The sequence below is a fragment of the Enhydra lutris genome, unplaced genomic scaffold, assembly GCF_002288905.1.
Source record: "Enhydra lutris kenyoni isolate GAN:26980312 unplaced genomic scaffold, ASM228890v2 scaffoldscaffold77, whole genome shotgun sequence".
NCBI lineage: Eukaryota > Metazoa > Chordata > Mammalia > Carnivora > Mustelidae > Enhydra > Enhydra lutris.
In genome coordinates this window covers 5505870-5523300 of record NW_019154161.1, presented here as the reverse complement: position 1 = coordinate 5523300, position 17431 = coordinate 5505870, and the positions used below count along the sequence as shown (strand labels likewise).

Here is a 17431-nt window from a genome sequence, read left to right as displayed (position 1 = left end):
AAATTAAGCATGTGACAAAGGTAATCATTAATTCTCAAAAATCTTAAAGTTTATATGAGGAGGAAAATGCTAGTATATTACATGGCTTTGCAGTGAAAACATTTACATATTACATGGTAAAAACTAGGATTGATATAAAAATTATGACATGATTTCACTGGAAAAGAGAAAGTGGCATCAGCATGAACGCAAGCCTCCCCTCCTGTAGCAGGAAGTCTGGTAGAGAACATCTAAAATTGGCTATCGAGAAATAGCAGTATCAGCATATTTAGAAACATGGGAGAAAATACTAGAAGAAACAGATAAAGCCGTTGAAAGGGGTCTTAGAGAACAGAACGGAGTGGAGAGAGATGGCACAGAGGGCTGATTTCTTCTCATAAATATTTTAGTATAGTTTTTTTTTCTTTTTTTAGTAATCTCTACACCCAATGTGGGAATCAAACTCATGACCCCACTTTTGACTGAGCCAGCCTGGTGCCCCGGTACTATTTGGTTTTTAAGGTATATTCACAGGGGCACCTGGGTGGCTCAGTTGGTAAAGCATCTGCCTTTGGCTCTGGTCATGATCCCGGGTCCTGGGATCGAGTCCTGCGGTGGGCTCCCTGCTCAGTGGGGAGTCTGCTTCTCCCTCTCCCACTCCCCCTGCTCCTTCTGTCTCTCTCACTCACTCTCTGTCTCAAATGAATGAACTAAATCTTTAAAAATAATAATAAAAATAAAATATATTCATGAAAACTAATCAACAGTGATAGAAATCACAACAGTGGTTGACTGGGAAGAGGCTTCCATATACTGAAAATGTTGTGTTTCAGCTCTACCCAGTAGAACTTTCTGGGATGATGAAAATGTTCTCTATCTGCACTGCCTCAAATCGTAGCCACTGGCCACACATGGCAACCAAGCACTAGAAAAGGGACTGAGAAATGATCCTGAATTTTTATTTAATTTTAATTAATTGAAATTTAAACAGCCACATGAGGTTGGTGGCCATTTGTACTGGACATCTCAGACAACAACAGTGCTGTTGCCTTGGGATTTGTCAAGAAATACACAGAGGAGACCTATGCCTGTGCTTTACCAAAAATCAGTTTACACAGTAAAGAAGTGAGGCAGGAGCAAAGGAAAGTCCCTCTTCAGGGTCATACCCTCAACAAGGCCACATGGATTACAGGAAGATAAAGCCCTGTCGAAGACGGTCTCCCAAACCATAATTTCAACACACTCGAGGGAACAATCCACCATGAGCGAGAACCAGCAGACACAGCGGATGATGGAAGTAGATGGCTCCATACTTCAGATGGTAGAATTATCATACATATACTACAAAATAAGCTTAAAATGTTTAAAGACGTAAAGAATCCAAAACATGAAAAAATACTGAGACACTAAAAACAAAACAAAACAAAACAAAACAAAAAACACCAAAAATCATCCCTCCCCCCGCCAAAAAAACCCACAAAAAAACAGATGTGTTTGGAAGAGGAAGGACTGGATTTTCAAGACAGAAATCCCTTAGAAAGGGGCTTCCTTAAAACTGGTTTGTCAAACACGGTAAGGGTGATGAGCACTTATTAGGTCAGAAGGGGATCTAAAGAGAGGGAAGTCCATTTCTGTGCAAACTACCTTTATTTATAAGGAAAAATGTCCCCATTTGGTTATAAAACCAGCACTGAGTGAAGGCACTTGAGTGGGGAGAGGTGGGGACCAGTGTGTCTCGCCCAGCCCTGGAGAGATGAGGGCAGAGGTGACTCCCGGGGAAATCCGGTGGAAGTGACACACCCCAGGCTCTCCTAGGATGGTATGTTGGCTTGTTTGGAGGGGGTGGGAGGGGTTGGCAGCAGGAGTGAGAGGCACTTGGGACAGGATCTGATTTGGCAAATGGAGGAGGCTGGGGGAGGAGGGGAAGTCTCTTGCCTCGGATGATTCCCAGCCCCACGGTGATCTCCCAAGGCTAAGGCAGCTTCTAAACTTAAGGCTGAGGTTCTCCTTCTTCCCTGGGCTTCCAGGGAAGCAGAGAGCTGGAGGTGAGGACCCCACCCCTGTAGGGCTTGGGGCCCAAGGAGATGCAGCAGTTACTGAGGAGAGGTCTGGGGCAAAGGCAGGGCTGCCCGCTCCTGCCTCCCTTGGCAATGACCTTCTGTGCAGCTAGACCTTATTCCTCTGAGTCTTCACCCTGGGGAAGAGCTGAGGGAAGGCAGAATCTTTAGACACCAGGAACTCTCCCTCCTTCCTCCTACCCCCAAATTTAATGGAGTCACTTAATCCATCCCCAAACAGATGGGCTGTCTCCATCCTCCCCTCCCTTCCTAACGGACTCCTTCCCCTTGGGGATTTGCTCCAGAATCCCCAAGGCCCTGTCACCACCAAGAACCAGATGGAGCCTAGAGTTGATGAAATGTAATTTTCTGAGGCTTCCATTCTGCCATGAAATGAACACCTGTCTCTCCCTACCACAGTGGCTATCTCCTTCAGACCTACCTCCACCCATCCCCAAATTACAAGAATCTTCTCTCCTAGGAATATAATGGGATCTTCTGGTCTCTTCCCTTAACCTAGTACAATCTCCCTCAATTCTACCATCCTTTTAATAATGGAATCTTCCTCTCCCTCCGCCTTGCAGTGTAACAAAAGCTTCCTCCCCACTACGCCAGTAATAAACAATTCTTTTAACTTCCCCTCGTGGGTACCTAAAATGGGATTCTTCATGGCTTCCCTTGGCTAAAATACATTCTTCCTTGCCTCCCCAGTAATATAATTAAGGATGATTAAAAAAAAAATTGCACAGGAACCAAATAACTAGTCAGGCAGTGAGTTCCCCACAAAGTACCACAGGGAAGGGGCATTTTCTCTCCCAACTGTAAGGGGCGCTGTCCCTCACCTCCCTTGCGTTATTATAATTGGTTTTCCTCATTCCCACGGACCAGTAATAGATTCTTCTAACCTACCTCGCCCCTAGTATAATGGACTGTCCCTCTTGCTCATTTTTTCCCCAGAATCACCCTCTTCCCCAAATAGCCCCAGGATTCGGATACAGTATCTCTTCTTTGTAGAAGAGATTTTTTTTTTTTTTTTGCTCACCCCAAAGTAGTTACGAGGTACGTAGCCCTCCTGCCCATGCAGCGCAGCCCACCACCAGTCGGTCTCCTCGGGTCCATCCCTCCGCAGCACGGTGACCGACTCGCCCTCGCGGAAGGACAGCTCGTCTCCGAACTCCGCGCTGTAGTCCCAGAGGGCGTACACCGCCCCGTTGTGCATCAGGCCCATGCTCTGCTCCACATCTGAAACACGAACCCGCAGGGGCTGTGAGCACCTGGTGGGGATGGAGGGCTGGAGGCGTCAGACACTCAGGGACACAAGACACGCTAAGGACAGGGACGGGCCCTGGGATGTGGCACCCCCGCAACACACACATACAGCAAAGTCTGGAGAGGGGCGCCTAAGCTGGAGTCAGCTACCCGCAACTGGCAGTCTCTGACATTCGAGGATATCAGGGTTCATCAAACTGGGGCCTCCAAGCCCCGAGGCAGGGTCAATGGTCCCCATCCCCTCTTGGACATCGTCAAGTCCCTGCGTCACTCCCAGAGGTGCGGTTGGCTGTATACCGCCCCCACCCCAACTGTACAGTTTCCATAATCTCAACGCCCCCTTTGATGGTAGAGCCCTTCCCCGCCTCGCGCTAAGTGGTCCCACCTCCCCCTTCCCAGATGGTGAGTCCACACTGCTTTCCCCCTCCCCAAGTGACAAAATCTCCAGAGGATGCAATAACGTCTCCAGAGGGTACAGCCCACCCTCTTCCCCGCCCTGTTAAGTGGTAAAATTTCCATCAAGAATTTAGCCCCCCCCCCAAATGGTACAGTCCACGCTGCTCCCTCTTTCTAGTGGTTCAGTCCACTGGGTTTCGGTTCTGCCTTCCTTCCCTGCCAGGTCTTGTGTCCAATCTCTACTTGACCTTCCTAGAACTCTCCACGTCCGAGGCAGGCAAAACAGTCCGCAAAACAGTCCAAGCGCCCCATCTCATAGGCTCCACCTCCTTGTACCAACGTGTAAGGGCCAATGCCCCACCCCGAAGCTTAGTCTATTTCGTGCCCCTGGGGTGCAGTCCACGTCTACCCGTGCTCACCCACAAGCCCCAAGGCTCTCATCCAGTTTCTGCCATTAGGTGGCTCACCTCTCAAAAACATTGTCCCACCCCCAGATCCTAGAGCCTGACTTACTTCAGCTCTGTGATGTTCCTAATCCCACCCTATGATACAATCTGCCCACCCACCTCAGGTGTGTAATAGTGACACTCTACACACTCCCTTGATGTAAGCTACCTACTTCCTCCCATCACCTGCTTGGGTGATCTGCCCTCCCCCCCACCCAAGGGAAGCCTCACCTGTCAACGGTGTGGCCCTGTCTCCCACAGGTAGCACAGCCCACCTGCCCAGCCCTATGCCAGGTAAATGGTGTTGTTGGAATGTCCAAGCCCCTCATGCCCTCGGGTGAGAAAGCAGGTGAACAGTGCAATCTCCAAGACCCCCCTTCTTTCCATAGGTGTCCAGTTTGCATGGCACAGTGCCCATGTCCTCCAGCCCATGAGGTTGGCAGTCTGCTCACCCCACACACCCCGTGCGCACCTGCCAGGTGGGAGGACCAGTCCAGCTCTCCCGCAGGTGGTCCATCCCACCACCCTTCCTTTGTGATCCTGCTACCTGGCTGGTACAGTCCCCACATCTTCTCTCCCACGACCGGCAGTCTTGTCCCTTCCCCCTCCGCAGTGACCAGCTGGGTGGCCTGGGTCCCCCCCACCTCCTTCCCTCCTCCAGAGGCAAGCCTCGCACCTGCCAGATAAGTGGCGCAGTCAGCGTAACCTTCGCGGTAGGGGTCGCACTTCTCGATGGCGGTGGCTCCGTCACTGAGCGTGGTGGCAAAGATGGCTGCGCCGTGCTGCACCAGCGCCGTGCAGATGGCCGTGTCGTTGCACGACGCTGCGCAGTGCAGTGGTGTCCTAGGCGTGGAGGCGTGCGTGAGTGGCAGCGCATTTGCCCGCGGGTGCCCGGGCCAGCACGTGGTCCCGCCCCGCACCCACGCAGCGCCCACCCCATAAGGGTCAGGGTCAGGGCTCACCAGCCGTGGCTGTCTGGGGAGTTGACGTTGGCACCGGCCGCGATGAGGAAGTCCACGATGGGGTAGTTGGCGCCGCAGATGGCGTTGTGCAGGGCGGTGATGCCCTCCTCATTGGGCTGGCTCGGGTCATTCATCTGGGCGGGCGGGGGACACGGAGGCAGAGGCTCAGTCCCCAGCACGATTCCGCGAACACTGCTTCCACCCCGCTTGCCCTGCGCTCGGGCAGCACTCACCTCCTTCACCGCCTGCTGCACCACGTCCAGCTCCCCGGTCAGCGCGGCGTCCAGCAGGAGCACAAGCGGGTTGAGGCGCGCGCGGCGAACCTTGCGCGGGGAGCCGGCCTTCCGAAGCACCGAACGCATCTCCTGGGGAAATGGGTGGGGGCGGTGGCTCCGGTGACTTGGGGGGGATTATTAATATACCCATTACTTAGAAAGGAAAACAGAGGTTCAGGAACCCGGCCGCAGCCGCCCCAGGTCATCCAACTAGTCGGAGGTGGGGCTGGGACTGGAAGGCGGGGAGGTACAGAGCCTGGGTCCCACGGGCCACGGGGAAAGGGATGCTTCAGTTCTATAGCCTTTGATTCCCTACAATAGTCAGGGAATCTGGATCTTGGCCCCTGAGACCCGAAAGGAAGCTGGCAGACCACCAAGCTGATGATTGTAGAAGCCAGGTAGGTATTCAACCCATCCTCAGTCTTAGTGCTTTTATAAAACATAAATGCTATGAAACCCACATAACAAACTGTTGTCCAGTGTTAATTCCAGATGTTCGGAATGAGAATATTTAGCCTCTTATTCCTTGTGCTTTCTTATTTTTGATGTCTACAGGTCCTCCTACAAGGTTCATTTATTGGGAGCATGTAGCATTTTGTGTTTCTGGTCTTTGATGTCGATGATCTCAAGATCCCGGAATGTGGAGATCCCAAGAGCCACGGATTTCAAAATTCTCTGAGGCTCAGCTATTTCAAATACTGTAAGTCCAGGAATGCTAACTTACGCCATGTCCAATTGCTGAAGATCCAAGTCGTTGCATTCCCAAGATTCTATGGGAACTTTAATTATTTTATAGTTAGAATTTCCTTCCAACAGTTTGGAAGGAGATACTTAGAATGTTAATCACGGTTCTGAGTGCTGTGATTTTTGGCCTCTTTATTCTTTTTTTCTATTTCCTCCTACTTACTACGGTGTTTGTGTATTTACTTTTCTAGTGGAAAATGTTCCTTTACAATATAATTCTGGGGGTACGCAGCTGGCTCGGTTGGTACAGCTGAGATTTTGATCTTGGGGCTGTGACTTCAAGCCCCATGATGTGTGTAGAGATATCTTTTAAAAAATACTCTTTAGGGACGCCTGGGTGGCTCAGTCGGTGAAGTATCTGCCTTCGGCTCAGGTCATGATCTCAGGGTCCTGGGATCGAGTCCTGCATAAGGCTCCCTGCTCAGCAGGGAGTTTGCTTCTCCTTCTCCCTCTGCCCCCCATACTCTATCGCAAATAAATAAAAATTTTTGGAAAATACTCTTTTAAAAATAATAAAACAGGATTCTGTATTTCAACATATTAGTGCACTAATCTGTGATTTCCTGACTCAAACGAGAAGAGCCTTTAATTTTCAGTTTGGTGACTTCACGAATCAGTTAATAACCAGGGCCAGTGTTACTGACTTCTAAATTCTAAGATCCCGTTCTTTGAAACTTCGGCACTCTAGGATTCTGAAGGCTCACTCTTCTGAGACTGAGAACAGGATTTAATTCTTGAATTCTGTGAATTTTCAAGTTTCTTTATGGCCAGGACTTTGTGATCCCATAAGGTGATTTCATTCTTCCATTCTTGATCTCAAGATCCCGGATCTCAACCTTTCCTGGCTTGGGAATAGGCATTTTGGGGTGTCAGCCTAGCCCCTCTTCTTCTCTCGGAATCACTCCCCTCACTCTGTCCATCCACACTGAGAGAACAGGACTGTTCCATACACGCCACCCACACCCCGGCCAAGATGCAGGGACTGGAGCAAGTTTCAAAGGCCACCATCCCCTGGTCAAATGCTAACAATAAGAATAGTGATTAACAGTTAAGAGCCAGGCACTATTCTAAGCGCTATATTCATATATTTCATGCTCCAAGCAACTCTATGGTTTCTCTCATCCCCATTTTACAGATGAAGACACTGAGGCCCAGAGAGGCTAAGCATTTTGCACAAGGTTGCACAGCTGATAAGCGGCATGGAGCCGGGATTTGAACCGGGCAGCCTAGCTCTGCAGCTGATGCCCTTAATCACCACACCCACAGCCTCGGATACCAGAGACTTGCTCTCGAAATTTTGAATGAAAGCGCCTCTGAGAAGCATCAGAGGACACCATGCGCCAGAAGTGAGAGGTCATTCTGAGCCGCCCTTTCTAGCCATGGCACAGGCATGCTGAGGTCTGAGAGGAGAGATCAATTCCCAGAGAAGGCAGACACGAGAGACCATGCAGCATGGTGACTACCTTACTCAGGCAGGCTTTTCAGGTCCTGGAATAAACCCACTGACACACTCATTTCCAGGTGGTAAGATTCCAAGATTCCTGAAGAGATGCCCCTGGGGTGGCGGTGTTGGGGGGGAAGCAGGTGATTGGAGAGGAGCAGAGAAAGTCTCTGTGTGGCCAAGACTTGCAAATGCCTCTTCCAAGACATTCTCCCTGTCTTCAGAACACAGGTTGACTCCTAGATTAAAGACTACATTTCCCGGCCTCCCTTGCAGCCGCTGGGTCCCTGGCCAACTGGAAGAGGCAGATGTGAGGCATGCCATTTCCAGGTTCTGTTCTAAAAGGGAAGGGGCACGTCCATATGCTAATAGATCCCCGTGTCCTCCTGTATTACTTACCATGCTCTGCAGCTGCTCTGGTGGGCTGACCTGAGGCAGGGCCGGGGGTGGGATGGGAGCTGGTGGGGCAGGAGCAGGGGGCCCTGCCCTTGCTTCGGATCCCTCACTGATGGAGGACAGTTCAGGTTCAGGCCCCCCAGGCCCGCCATGCCGATGGAAGAGGCGGCTGATGAGCTGCTGGTACTGCTTCTTGTGGGTGGGGGGCAGGGCTACAGCGGGGCTCTGCTCCATGGAGCCCCTGCGTTTGAGGGGGCGCGGTATCTCTGCCAGCACCCGTGCCACCTCCTCCAGCTCAGGCACTGACTGCGCCTCAGGGGGCAGGGCTGGCTGCAGCCTCGTGGGGCTGAGGGGCCGAGTTACAGCGCCTTCATCTGCATCACCACCCTCCAGCACTGGTGCCAGCAGCCCCTCCAGCTCGGGCTCCGGCTCCAGCTCCGGGGGAGGTTTGGGGGGGGCCTAGAGGGAACAAGAAGCCCATCAGCGAATGGGTGCCTGGGAGAACGCCATGACTCCCCTCTCCAAGTCTACAACTTCCAGGACCCGGAGCCAGCATTCGATTTGCTGTGTGACCTCAGGGCAGTTCCTTGCTCTCTCTGGGCTACATACCATGGGCTGTGAATAATACATGATTGTGTGCTTGTCTTACTGAATTCTCACCACGACCTTGTGAGGTAGAACCTGCTATCATTTCCTTATTACAGGGAGGAAAGCTGAGCGTCAGGGAGCGCAGGTCAATTGCCCAATGCCACTTGGCTGCGACTGGTCCCTCTGACTTCGGAATCTTGTGCTAATACCATCACGATGGTCTTGACTTGCCGAGATCCTAAGAACTTCCTCGCCGACCCTTTCAGGCAGAATACTCATTCTGGGACTAGAATCCTGGTGCCTGATAATGTCCCCCTCACAATTCCCAGATGACAAAACAGAAGCTCAGATAGCTTAGCTAGTTTATCCTGACTCATATAGCAAGTCAGCAGGGGAGAGGGGCTCAAAACCCATTTGGCTTTAACTCTAGGCCCTGGGCTGGTCTCCCAGACACAAACATATTAATGATTATTATAACTAATATAATAGCTATTAAAATCTTCCCACATCAGGCTCTATTTTAATGACTTTATATAGATTAAATAATCTAATACCATAATAAGATGGGCTCTATCACCTTCTACACTCAAAGAAACTGAGGTCCAGAGAGGTTAAGTGACTTATCAAAGGTCACACAGCATGGAGCCATGCAGTCTGATTCCAGGGTCCATGCTTAACCACCGTGCTCCCCCTAGCTCCTGAACGAATTCCCAAGCTCCTCTAGCCTCGCTCTGTGCGGGGACAGTGTCTGGAAATGGGTGTCTGCTGTGATGGCTTCCCAAGCTGTTCTGGTCCCCAGCCATCTGTCCTCCCTTTAACCAGCCTTCTGGGCCCCCCACTGCTGACTCACCTTCGCTCACAGAGGACCAAGTCTGTTGGGGAGGTTGCGGGGCTGGGACAGGGGGTTGGGGTTGGGGCTGGGGAGGGGGTGGAGGCTGGGGCTGAGGCGGCGGCTGGGGCTGAGGGGGTGCCTGGGGCTGGGGAGGCAGCTTAGGTGGGGGTGCTCTGGAGAAGATGGGGGAGCCAGGGAGCATGGCCCTGCTGGCCCCATGCTCCCAGAAGGCATTCTGCAGCCTGAATATCATGCTGAGAGGGATGGGGCGCTGGCGTGGGGCTCCGCGGGGCTGGGGGCTGGAAGGGGGCATGGGGATGCGGCTGACAGGCTGCCAGCTGCGGGGCAAAGTGCCTGACGGCGCCGGGGAGCCCAGCGATCTGCGGTAGCTGCCCACATCAGAACGCCGGTCGTTGGCCAGAGGAGAGACCTTGTAATTGCGGGGCAGAGTGGCGCTGGTGAGGTTGTCCTGGGGAGAAGGAGGGAAGGAGGAAAGAAGGGGCTTAGGTGGGAAGAAGTTAGGGGGAGGGAATGATAGAGGAGGAGGGGAAAGGAGGTAAGGACAAAAGGTCAAGAAAGGAGAGAAGTTGAGGGACGCCAGAGGGAGTGAGGGAAAAGGGAGTTAGGCGGGCTGGGGGGGGGGGGAGTTCAAGATAAAGAAGGAAGAGCCTGGGGTGGAGGGCAGGGAGCCTGGGGGTGCAGCCAGGAATGGGAGGTGGTCCTGACTGCACTTCCAGCCCCTGCCCCCCAGCCCAGCCCTCCGCAGCCCCCCTTCACCTTGCTGGTGGCCCCCAGCCCATCCAGGCTGCTCTCTCTCCAGGGTAACAGCTGCAGGCCGGGCGAAGCGGGCCGCGAGAAGACGTCCAAGCCTGCAAGGCGCGAATCATTAGGGTCTGGGGGCTGCCTCTCCGGGCTCCCCGCCTCCTCTGGTCTCCCACCACTCACGTTCGTAGCTTGCTGTCTGCGAAGATTTCTTCTCATACGCCACGTCTAGGTCAGACTCATTCCAGGCTTTGGGGGGCCGCCGGCGCAGCGTTAAGTCGTCTAGGGAGAGGTGGCGAATCGGGCTATACCAGGAGGCTGGTCCCGTGCCAGCATCCCTCTCACCCCACAAACGAGGCCCCCTCGTTCACCTTGAGCGCGCAGAGGTGGAGCGAAAGCGCTACCGCCCGCGCCCAGTAGGGGGCTCCCAAAGGCCACGGACGCCTCGTAGGCTGAGGTCTGGGGGCGTGGCGAGGGCCCGCGCTCGGGAAAGAAGGCCTGGGGTCCCTCCGCCAGGGGGCTGCCCCGCGGGGAACCCGCGCGGCCCAGGAAGTCGAAGGGCGTAGGGGGGCCCTGCTGGCGGAGCGGGCCGGATCCCGGCCGCGGGGAGGGCGCACGGCCGAGGGAGCTGCCTGTGCCATCGAAGGCGCGGGGCCGGGGCGAGGGCGCTCGGTCCAGGGTGCCGTAGGCATCCGGCTGCAGGTAGAGCGGAGTGCGCGGTGATGAGGGCCGGCCTTTAGGGGACAGCGGGCTGTAGGGGTGCAGAGCCGGGGCACTCTCGGAGCGTCCGAACGAGGTGTCTGCACCGTCGGTGGCCGCCTTCCGGGGAGACCCGCGGCTGCTGAAGGACTCGGGGACCGGGCTGGAGCTGTACCGGGACGGCTGTGCGGGAGCCAGGACATTGAGGGGCCAAAGGAGATATTAATGTAGGGGTTAGTAGGAGACCAAAAGAAGTCATCGGAAATTAACCTAGGGGAGTTGGAGCAGGGCTGGAGAGTGAGGCACAGGGAGTCCTGGTGAGAGGTACTGGCGAGACAGTCCTGAGATCAGGACTGAGGCTAGCCCACACGGTGCCCTTCTGCCTCTAAGAAAAAGACCCTTTTTCCCCAAGGGTCCTGTTAGAAGTCCATTTATACTGGTCCCTTCTTTCAAGTGTCCTCAAATAGCCCACAGCCTGTACAACCCGATGGGACAGAACCTTAGGCAGAAAAAGGCTGGCTTTGGGGACCAAGGTGGGGACCGAGGCGAGTAGGCTCACCCTAGGGGGGGCTCCAGCCTGCGAGCCGGGAGGCGTGGGTGAGTCTGACCACAGCGACTCCAGCTGTTTGGTGAGCTCGTCCACCTTGGCCGCCGCCGTGTCCAGCTCCATCTGCTTCAGGTCCATGTGCTTCATGGCCAGAGCTGGGCAGGTGGGAGTAGCGGTCAGGACCGGGACCTCTCCGGGCAGCGCCCCGCCTCTACCCTTGAGGGCCCCTCCGGGGCAAGCCCCGCCCCCTACCCCAGCTCACACTGGAAGTTCAGGTCCAGAAGGTCTCTCGTGCTCTGGAATGCCTCGCTGTCCATGGTGCCGGCCAAAGCGGGGCGCCTGCCGAGGTGTGTGTGTTGGGGGGGCGGGGGAAGGGAAGCCTTCTCAGATCCCGCCCGCAGGGAACCAGGGGTCCTAGAAAAGCCAGACTGAGCCTTTACTCTCCTAGGTCCTTCCACTGGAACCGCTATGCCCAGCCACTTCCCTGGCTGGGAAATGCCAACTCCTTCAAATCCTTCTGGATGGCTCTGGACAATTCACTCTCTTTACGTAGCTCCTTGTTCATCTTTCTAGGTCAGTCCTAATAAGTCCTGAATGACTCCTTCAACAATTAGCCACTCATTATCTACTGTGCGCCAGGCATGTGAGGGAACAAAGAACGCAAAAGTAACCATCAATTACCGAGTGCCTACTAGGACCCGGAGACACGACACTAGATGCCAGGGATATATATTTTTTTATGCTAGGGATCTTTTTATTTTTATTTTTTTTTAAGATTTTTATTTATTTGAGAGAGAAAGCTCGAGCGCAAGCAGGGGGAGCGGCGGAGGGAAAAGGAGGCTGCGGAGGGGCGCCTGGGTGGCTCAGTGGGTTAAAGCCTCTGCCTTCCGCTCGGGTCATGATCCCAGGGTCCTGGGATGGAGCCCTGCATTGGGCTCTCTGCTCAGCGGGGAGCCTGCTTCCTCCTCTCTCTGCCTGCCTCTCTGCCTACTTGTGATCTCTGTCTGTCAAATAAATGAATAAATAAAATCTTAAAAAAAAGAAAAGAAAGAAAGAAAAAAAGAAAAGCAGACTGCCGAGCAGGGAGCCCGATGCAGGCTCGATCCCAGGACCCCTAGGATCATGACCTGAGTCAAAGGCAGCCACTTAACTGACTGAGCCACCCAGGTACCCCACAAGGAATATTTTTTAAAAATAATAATTGTACTGCCTACCATGTATCCGTGAGAGTTGCTTGAGGGCATAATGAAATAAAATAACAACTATTAACTGAAGGGCCACTACCTCCTAAAACTGTGCCAAGGGCTTGCACCCAATACCACATGCGATGGTCAAAATCACAGTAGCAGGCAAAAAAAGTGGGGCTCAGAGCCCTCTGTTCAAGATCACCTTGCAAGGAGTCGGTGGTATTAGGTTTCACACCTGCATCTAACTTGTTAGTCTGGGTCGCCGTGACCAGACTTGGCAGAGTCCCAGAGGACAGGGACCACTCAGCTTCTCCTCCCCAGAGTCGACCTTGCTCGTGGAGACCCAGCATTCACAGGAAGAACAGGGAGGTGGCTGGGGGTGGCTGGGCTTCTGTGGTCACGGGCTTAGTGGGAAAGAGCTAGGCCACAAGGAACCGGTCAGGCCAGCACCATCCCCATCCCCATGGTAGCCACCACGCCCGCCAGCCTTGCCACCTCGCCGGGCTGCACCAGCCCCTTAGGTTCGGAGGTACAGGCGTGGGCGGTGGGGCGGGCTGGGACATGCTGATTCTGGCCTCTGTCTGGGAAGCCTTGGCACAGAACCTGTTGGGGCTGGTGGTTCATTTGGGTGTGTTGGGAGCGTGTGACCTTGGGCAACAAGTCCCATCCACTCCTCAGGCCTCAGTTTCCCCAACAGTGAAAGGAGGAGGCAAAGGAGCTATTCTAAGAGGCCTCTTCAAGGTCTCAGAGCCCTAGAAACTGTAAGGACCTTGAGGTTGTAATTAAAGCTCTACAGAGCCTAAAACTCTCAGCTTGAGAGTCTCTTGTCCAAACGTTCTGAGTCCAAGAGTCCATCTTTGGAACATTCTAGAATTCTCCAGTTTTGCTAGCTCAGATTTCTCCATCTTCCTGCACCATGTTCTATCTATCCCAGGATTCGCTGCCCTAAAAGTCTAGCTGAATGCTCGGTTAGGGGAGTGGGTAAGATCACGAGTAAGGAGCCAGACTTCAGGGGTTCAACTCTTGGAGAACCACTGACGCTGACAAAAGTGCCTCCTGATCCGTACAACGCAGATATATAGCAATCCATCATAGAGGACTATAGTGAGGATCCAACTGGCCAGAAGGTGCAAGAGGAATGAAGCTCTGAGAACTCAGGCCTCAGAAAGTAGAAAACTACAGGAATCAGAACTCGGGGCTTTTAGAACCTCAGATACACAGGAAACACTCTGTGTCTGCTAAAATATAAAAACGAACAGTTCTATGCAGCCTCCAGTGCCAGCATTCTGGCAGCGAGATGTTCTTTCGGGGGATTTCAGGATTCCCGAATTTCTAAGGCTCAGATCCCATGCTGACATCTTCTGGCTTTAAGGAAATGCCAAGGCTGGGCGTGGGGCCCTCCCAGCACTGGTGTGGGCAGACGGGCTGCCGGGGCCACCAGGGGGCGTTCCGGGTCACGCGGACAGCGCCTGAGCTCAGACCCCGGGAATGCGCTGCGGGCCTGGGCAGGTGCCTTACCTCCCGCGGCAGGGGAGCGGGGGCCGGGCGGGGCGCGAGGGCGGCGCGCGCCGCGCCTCTGTTCCCAGGCCCCTGCCCTGCACTTCCAGCTCCCCGCTCCTCCTCCTGCAGGCTCTAGTCCACCCCTGGGTACCCTCTAACCCCAGGTCTCACTTGTCCCCTTCCCCTCCACCCCTAACTCTGTTCCCAGGGTCTCATGCACGCGGCCAGGCCAAGCAAGTTCTTCGGGGTTAAGGACCCCGGGGGAGCTTCCTGGAGGAATCATCATCCTCAGTGGGAACCGCGACAAAGCGCCAGGCTAGGCTGGGAATACTGTGGTTGGAAACCTACATTTCTGTCCAGACAGACAGACGCTGGAAGAGACCCCACCCTCTCCGGGACTTGGTGTTCCTCCTCTGTGGAACAGGCTAGGGCCTTCCCTTCTCGAAGTCTCTACCCTGGACTAGTTATATAGTTTCTCTGTGCCTCAGTTTCCTCGTGTGTATAATGGGAGAATTTATCCCCTCTCCTCAAAAGGGTGTAAGGTTTGAGTGACATAATTTTTGGACTGCATTTAGAACAATGCAGGGCACCAAATAAAGTTCACACATAGAGGATTCTTAATCACGGACCTTCCTAGGGCTGTTCATTAAGATAACACAGGATCTAACACACAGTGAGGGGTCAAGACCCAGAGGAATTTCATTTTTTTACACAAAAGAGGCCTTTTGACTCTTCCTGAGAGTCTAAAAGCCCTGGGTTTTGACCCCTGGAGTCTCAACTTCCTAAACCCTAAATTCTCCTTGTACATTAGTGAGTTCTGGCTTGTGGTCATCCCCAAAAATTCAGGCGGAGGGGCATGGGATGCCCTGGAAGATTCCAGAGAGAAGGTGGCAAAAGCCCAGGGTGTGGGCTGTGCCTGCCTGCTCTCCAGCCTTAGTTTCCCCAGTGGAGTAGAGAGAAGTCATTGCCTGGGGTGGAGTCAGCAAACCACCTGCGGGCAGTGCCTGAGACCTCTGTAGACAGTGGGAACCACGCCATCCTACCTACCAGCGCTGAGCCTGGCGCACTGTGAGCTCTGTCTTGGCAGCCACGGTTGGTTATTATTTTTAATTTCATCTCAGGCTATCACCGAATGCCCTTCAAGCCCAGACATTCAGAAGTTCTTCCCTCTCTCATCAGAACCCCCTGCCTCCCCCACCCCCTTGTTCAATCCCCTCACGTGACACGTAGGGGTGGAGAGAAGAGAGAGACAGACAGAGGGAGGTGCCCATGCCTGCCCTCCCCCAGCTTCAAGGACAGACACACACCTCCAGAATTAGCCTCTATCCCTCGCTTATCTCCCACACTACCTCAGGTCAGACAGATGGGGGTGGAGGTGACATTTCTCACCTCAGGGTCAGGACAAGGAGCCCTAGGAGGAGGAAGGTTAGTCAGAAAATCTGGTGGGAATGGATGGAATCCCGTCCCCCAGGCAGCTGCAGAAGAAGTTATAAACTAATCAGCTCTGCTATCTGAGACAGCAGCTCAGAAGGGGCCACATAGTCCAATCAACTCTTACCTGTGTGACCTCTTAGCCTCAGTTTACCACTGTCCTCTCAGTCTCATGCCTCTGTAGTGCCCCGCCATGCAAGCCTCCCGGAATCCAATCCCACCTTCTGGAATTCTGCCCTGGGTTCTAGAACCCCCTCGGCAAACCCCAAATATTTCCCACCTCCAAGGGGTAAGGGGAGGCTCCCGCCCCCACCAGGGGGCGCCCTGGGGTGGAGGTCCCTCCTCTGGTTAGGCAGGTCTGACGCGCCGGTTAATGATATGTTGGGGATCTCGCAGCCGCACGCAGGTTGGAGAACTGCCCGGGTCCCCCCCCACTGGCCCCCACACCAGAGCCGGAAAGTGTAGGGAGCGCCGGAACCCAGCCTTCAGAGGGACCTCGGGGGCTTGTCCTGCTACGTTTCAGGGCCCCGAGTTCCACTATCCCCATCCCACTCCGAATTCTGTCTCGAGACCTAGAGGTTCGGTGGAGAAAGCAGCTGGAGGGCGTCAGGGATGACCGCCCTTTCCAGAACCCCGTCAGTCCGAGTCTTGTCATTTCTGCTCAGGACTCAGGGATCCAATACCCCAATTCTACTCAAAGCCTCAGACTTCTGAGAGTGCCCAATTCGTGGGACTCAGGGGTCCCAGCTCCAGCGTCTCCCCAGGACCATGGCGTCCGAGCCCTCCACCCCAAGAACTCAGGCATCAGAGTCCCCTTTCCTTTTGCCTAGTAAATATGAGTTCTTTCCTTCGAAGGACCCTGGCATCTGCGCACCCCCAATTCCGCCCTGGGACTCGGCGTCCGAGCCCCCTCCCAGTCCTCCCAGGGACACGGCGTCGGCCTCCTCAGAGCCACTGGACCCCAGTGGAGTGGAACTCACGGATCCGGGGCAAATCCTGGCACCGGGGGACTTCCTCCGGCTCCGGCTCCGGCTGCGGGGAGCGGAGAACGGGGCGGGGCAGGCGCCGGGAACAGGTTAGACGACGTGACTCCCGCTGTTGGGAGGCGGGTCCCGGAGGAGAGGAGGAGTAGGGGTCGCCTCGAGCACCTTGGGACTTGTAGTCCTGGAGGGGCGGTACGCAGCCTGAGACGTTCCCTTTGGGAATCAGTGAAAATCCATTTCACAGACAGAAAGGGCGAGGTCCGGAAGCCCAGGGCGACCTGACCACGTAGACAGAATCGACTTTAACCACGTCGTGACTGAGGGAGGCAGCCTCCTGAATCCCTGCCCCACCCCTCTAGGTTTAGGTTCCCCCTTGTACAAAGAAGATTTGGACGCCACCAAAGGGGCAGAAGGTTAGAGGATGGGGGAGACCCATATGCCCCGTCCCTAAGGCGAGAAGAGAGCCTCGAAAACTCAGTAGCCCCTCGAGTCTCTGAGCCTCAATCTCCCCGTCGATAAAAAGGATGGGTTGGATCTTTACAGATTTTCCCAGCAACGGAGTCCAAAGTCGTAGGCTGGGACTACAATCCCCAGCAGCTTTCGCGATGGACGTCGGGCGTCTCCCTCCTCGCGTCCTCTGGGAATTGTAGTTCGGAGCCCTCAGGGGCGGCGCCCGGGTGTCTCGCCCACGCTGGGGAACCAACTGGTGATCCCCGGCTGAGGGTACGCGTCCCCTTCCCCTGACCCTCCTTCCGTTCTGGAAAGCCGCTCACACCCCGAGAAAGGGAGACGCCCCAATTTTCGAATAGGATCCGAAATCACGGCAGAGGGGGCGGCAAGTGGCGCTGACACACCGGCCAGGAATGCAGTCGGGTCACCCTGTCTAGCCGCCGTCCCGCGGCTCCGCCCACCGCCCCAAGCGGTGCGGTCTCTGTGG

The 17431-nt window shown here is 54.6% G+C and overlaps 1 protein-coding gene across 2 annotated transcripts; it reads right to left on the bottom strand.

The window, feature by feature from the left end:
- Nucleotides 1–1609: 1609 nt before the first annotated feature.
- Nucleotides 1610–16761, bottom strand: LOC111160808 (protein phosphatase 1 regulatory subunit 13 like). Of its 2 annotated transcripts, XM_022524162.1 has the most exons (13): nucleotides 16492–16761; nucleotides 11656–11732; nucleotides 11406–11548; nucleotides 10519–11029; nucleotides 10331–10429; nucleotides 10163–10254; nucleotides 9393–9854; nucleotides 7969–8424; nucleotides 5343–5474; nucleotides 5110–5243; nucleotides 4824–4990; nucleotides 3079–3278; nucleotides 1610–2184 (listed from the first exon to the last, which is right to left on the bottom strand). In XM_022524162.1, exons 2-13 carry the CDS (start codon nucleotides 11708–11710, stop codon nucleotides 2146–2148), a joined length of 2490 nt encoding a protein of 829 aa, XP_022379870.1. In that variant the 5' UTR covers nucleotides 11711–11732; nucleotides 16492–16761; the 3' UTR covers nucleotides 1610–2145. The 2 variants fall into 2 exon arrangements, with proteins under 2 accessions (XP_022379870.1, XP_022379871.1); XM_022524163.1 differs by lacking the exon at nucleotides 16492–16761 and having other exon boundaries at nucleotides 11656–12121.
- Between the last annotated feature and the right edge of the window lie 670 nt (nucleotides 16762–17431).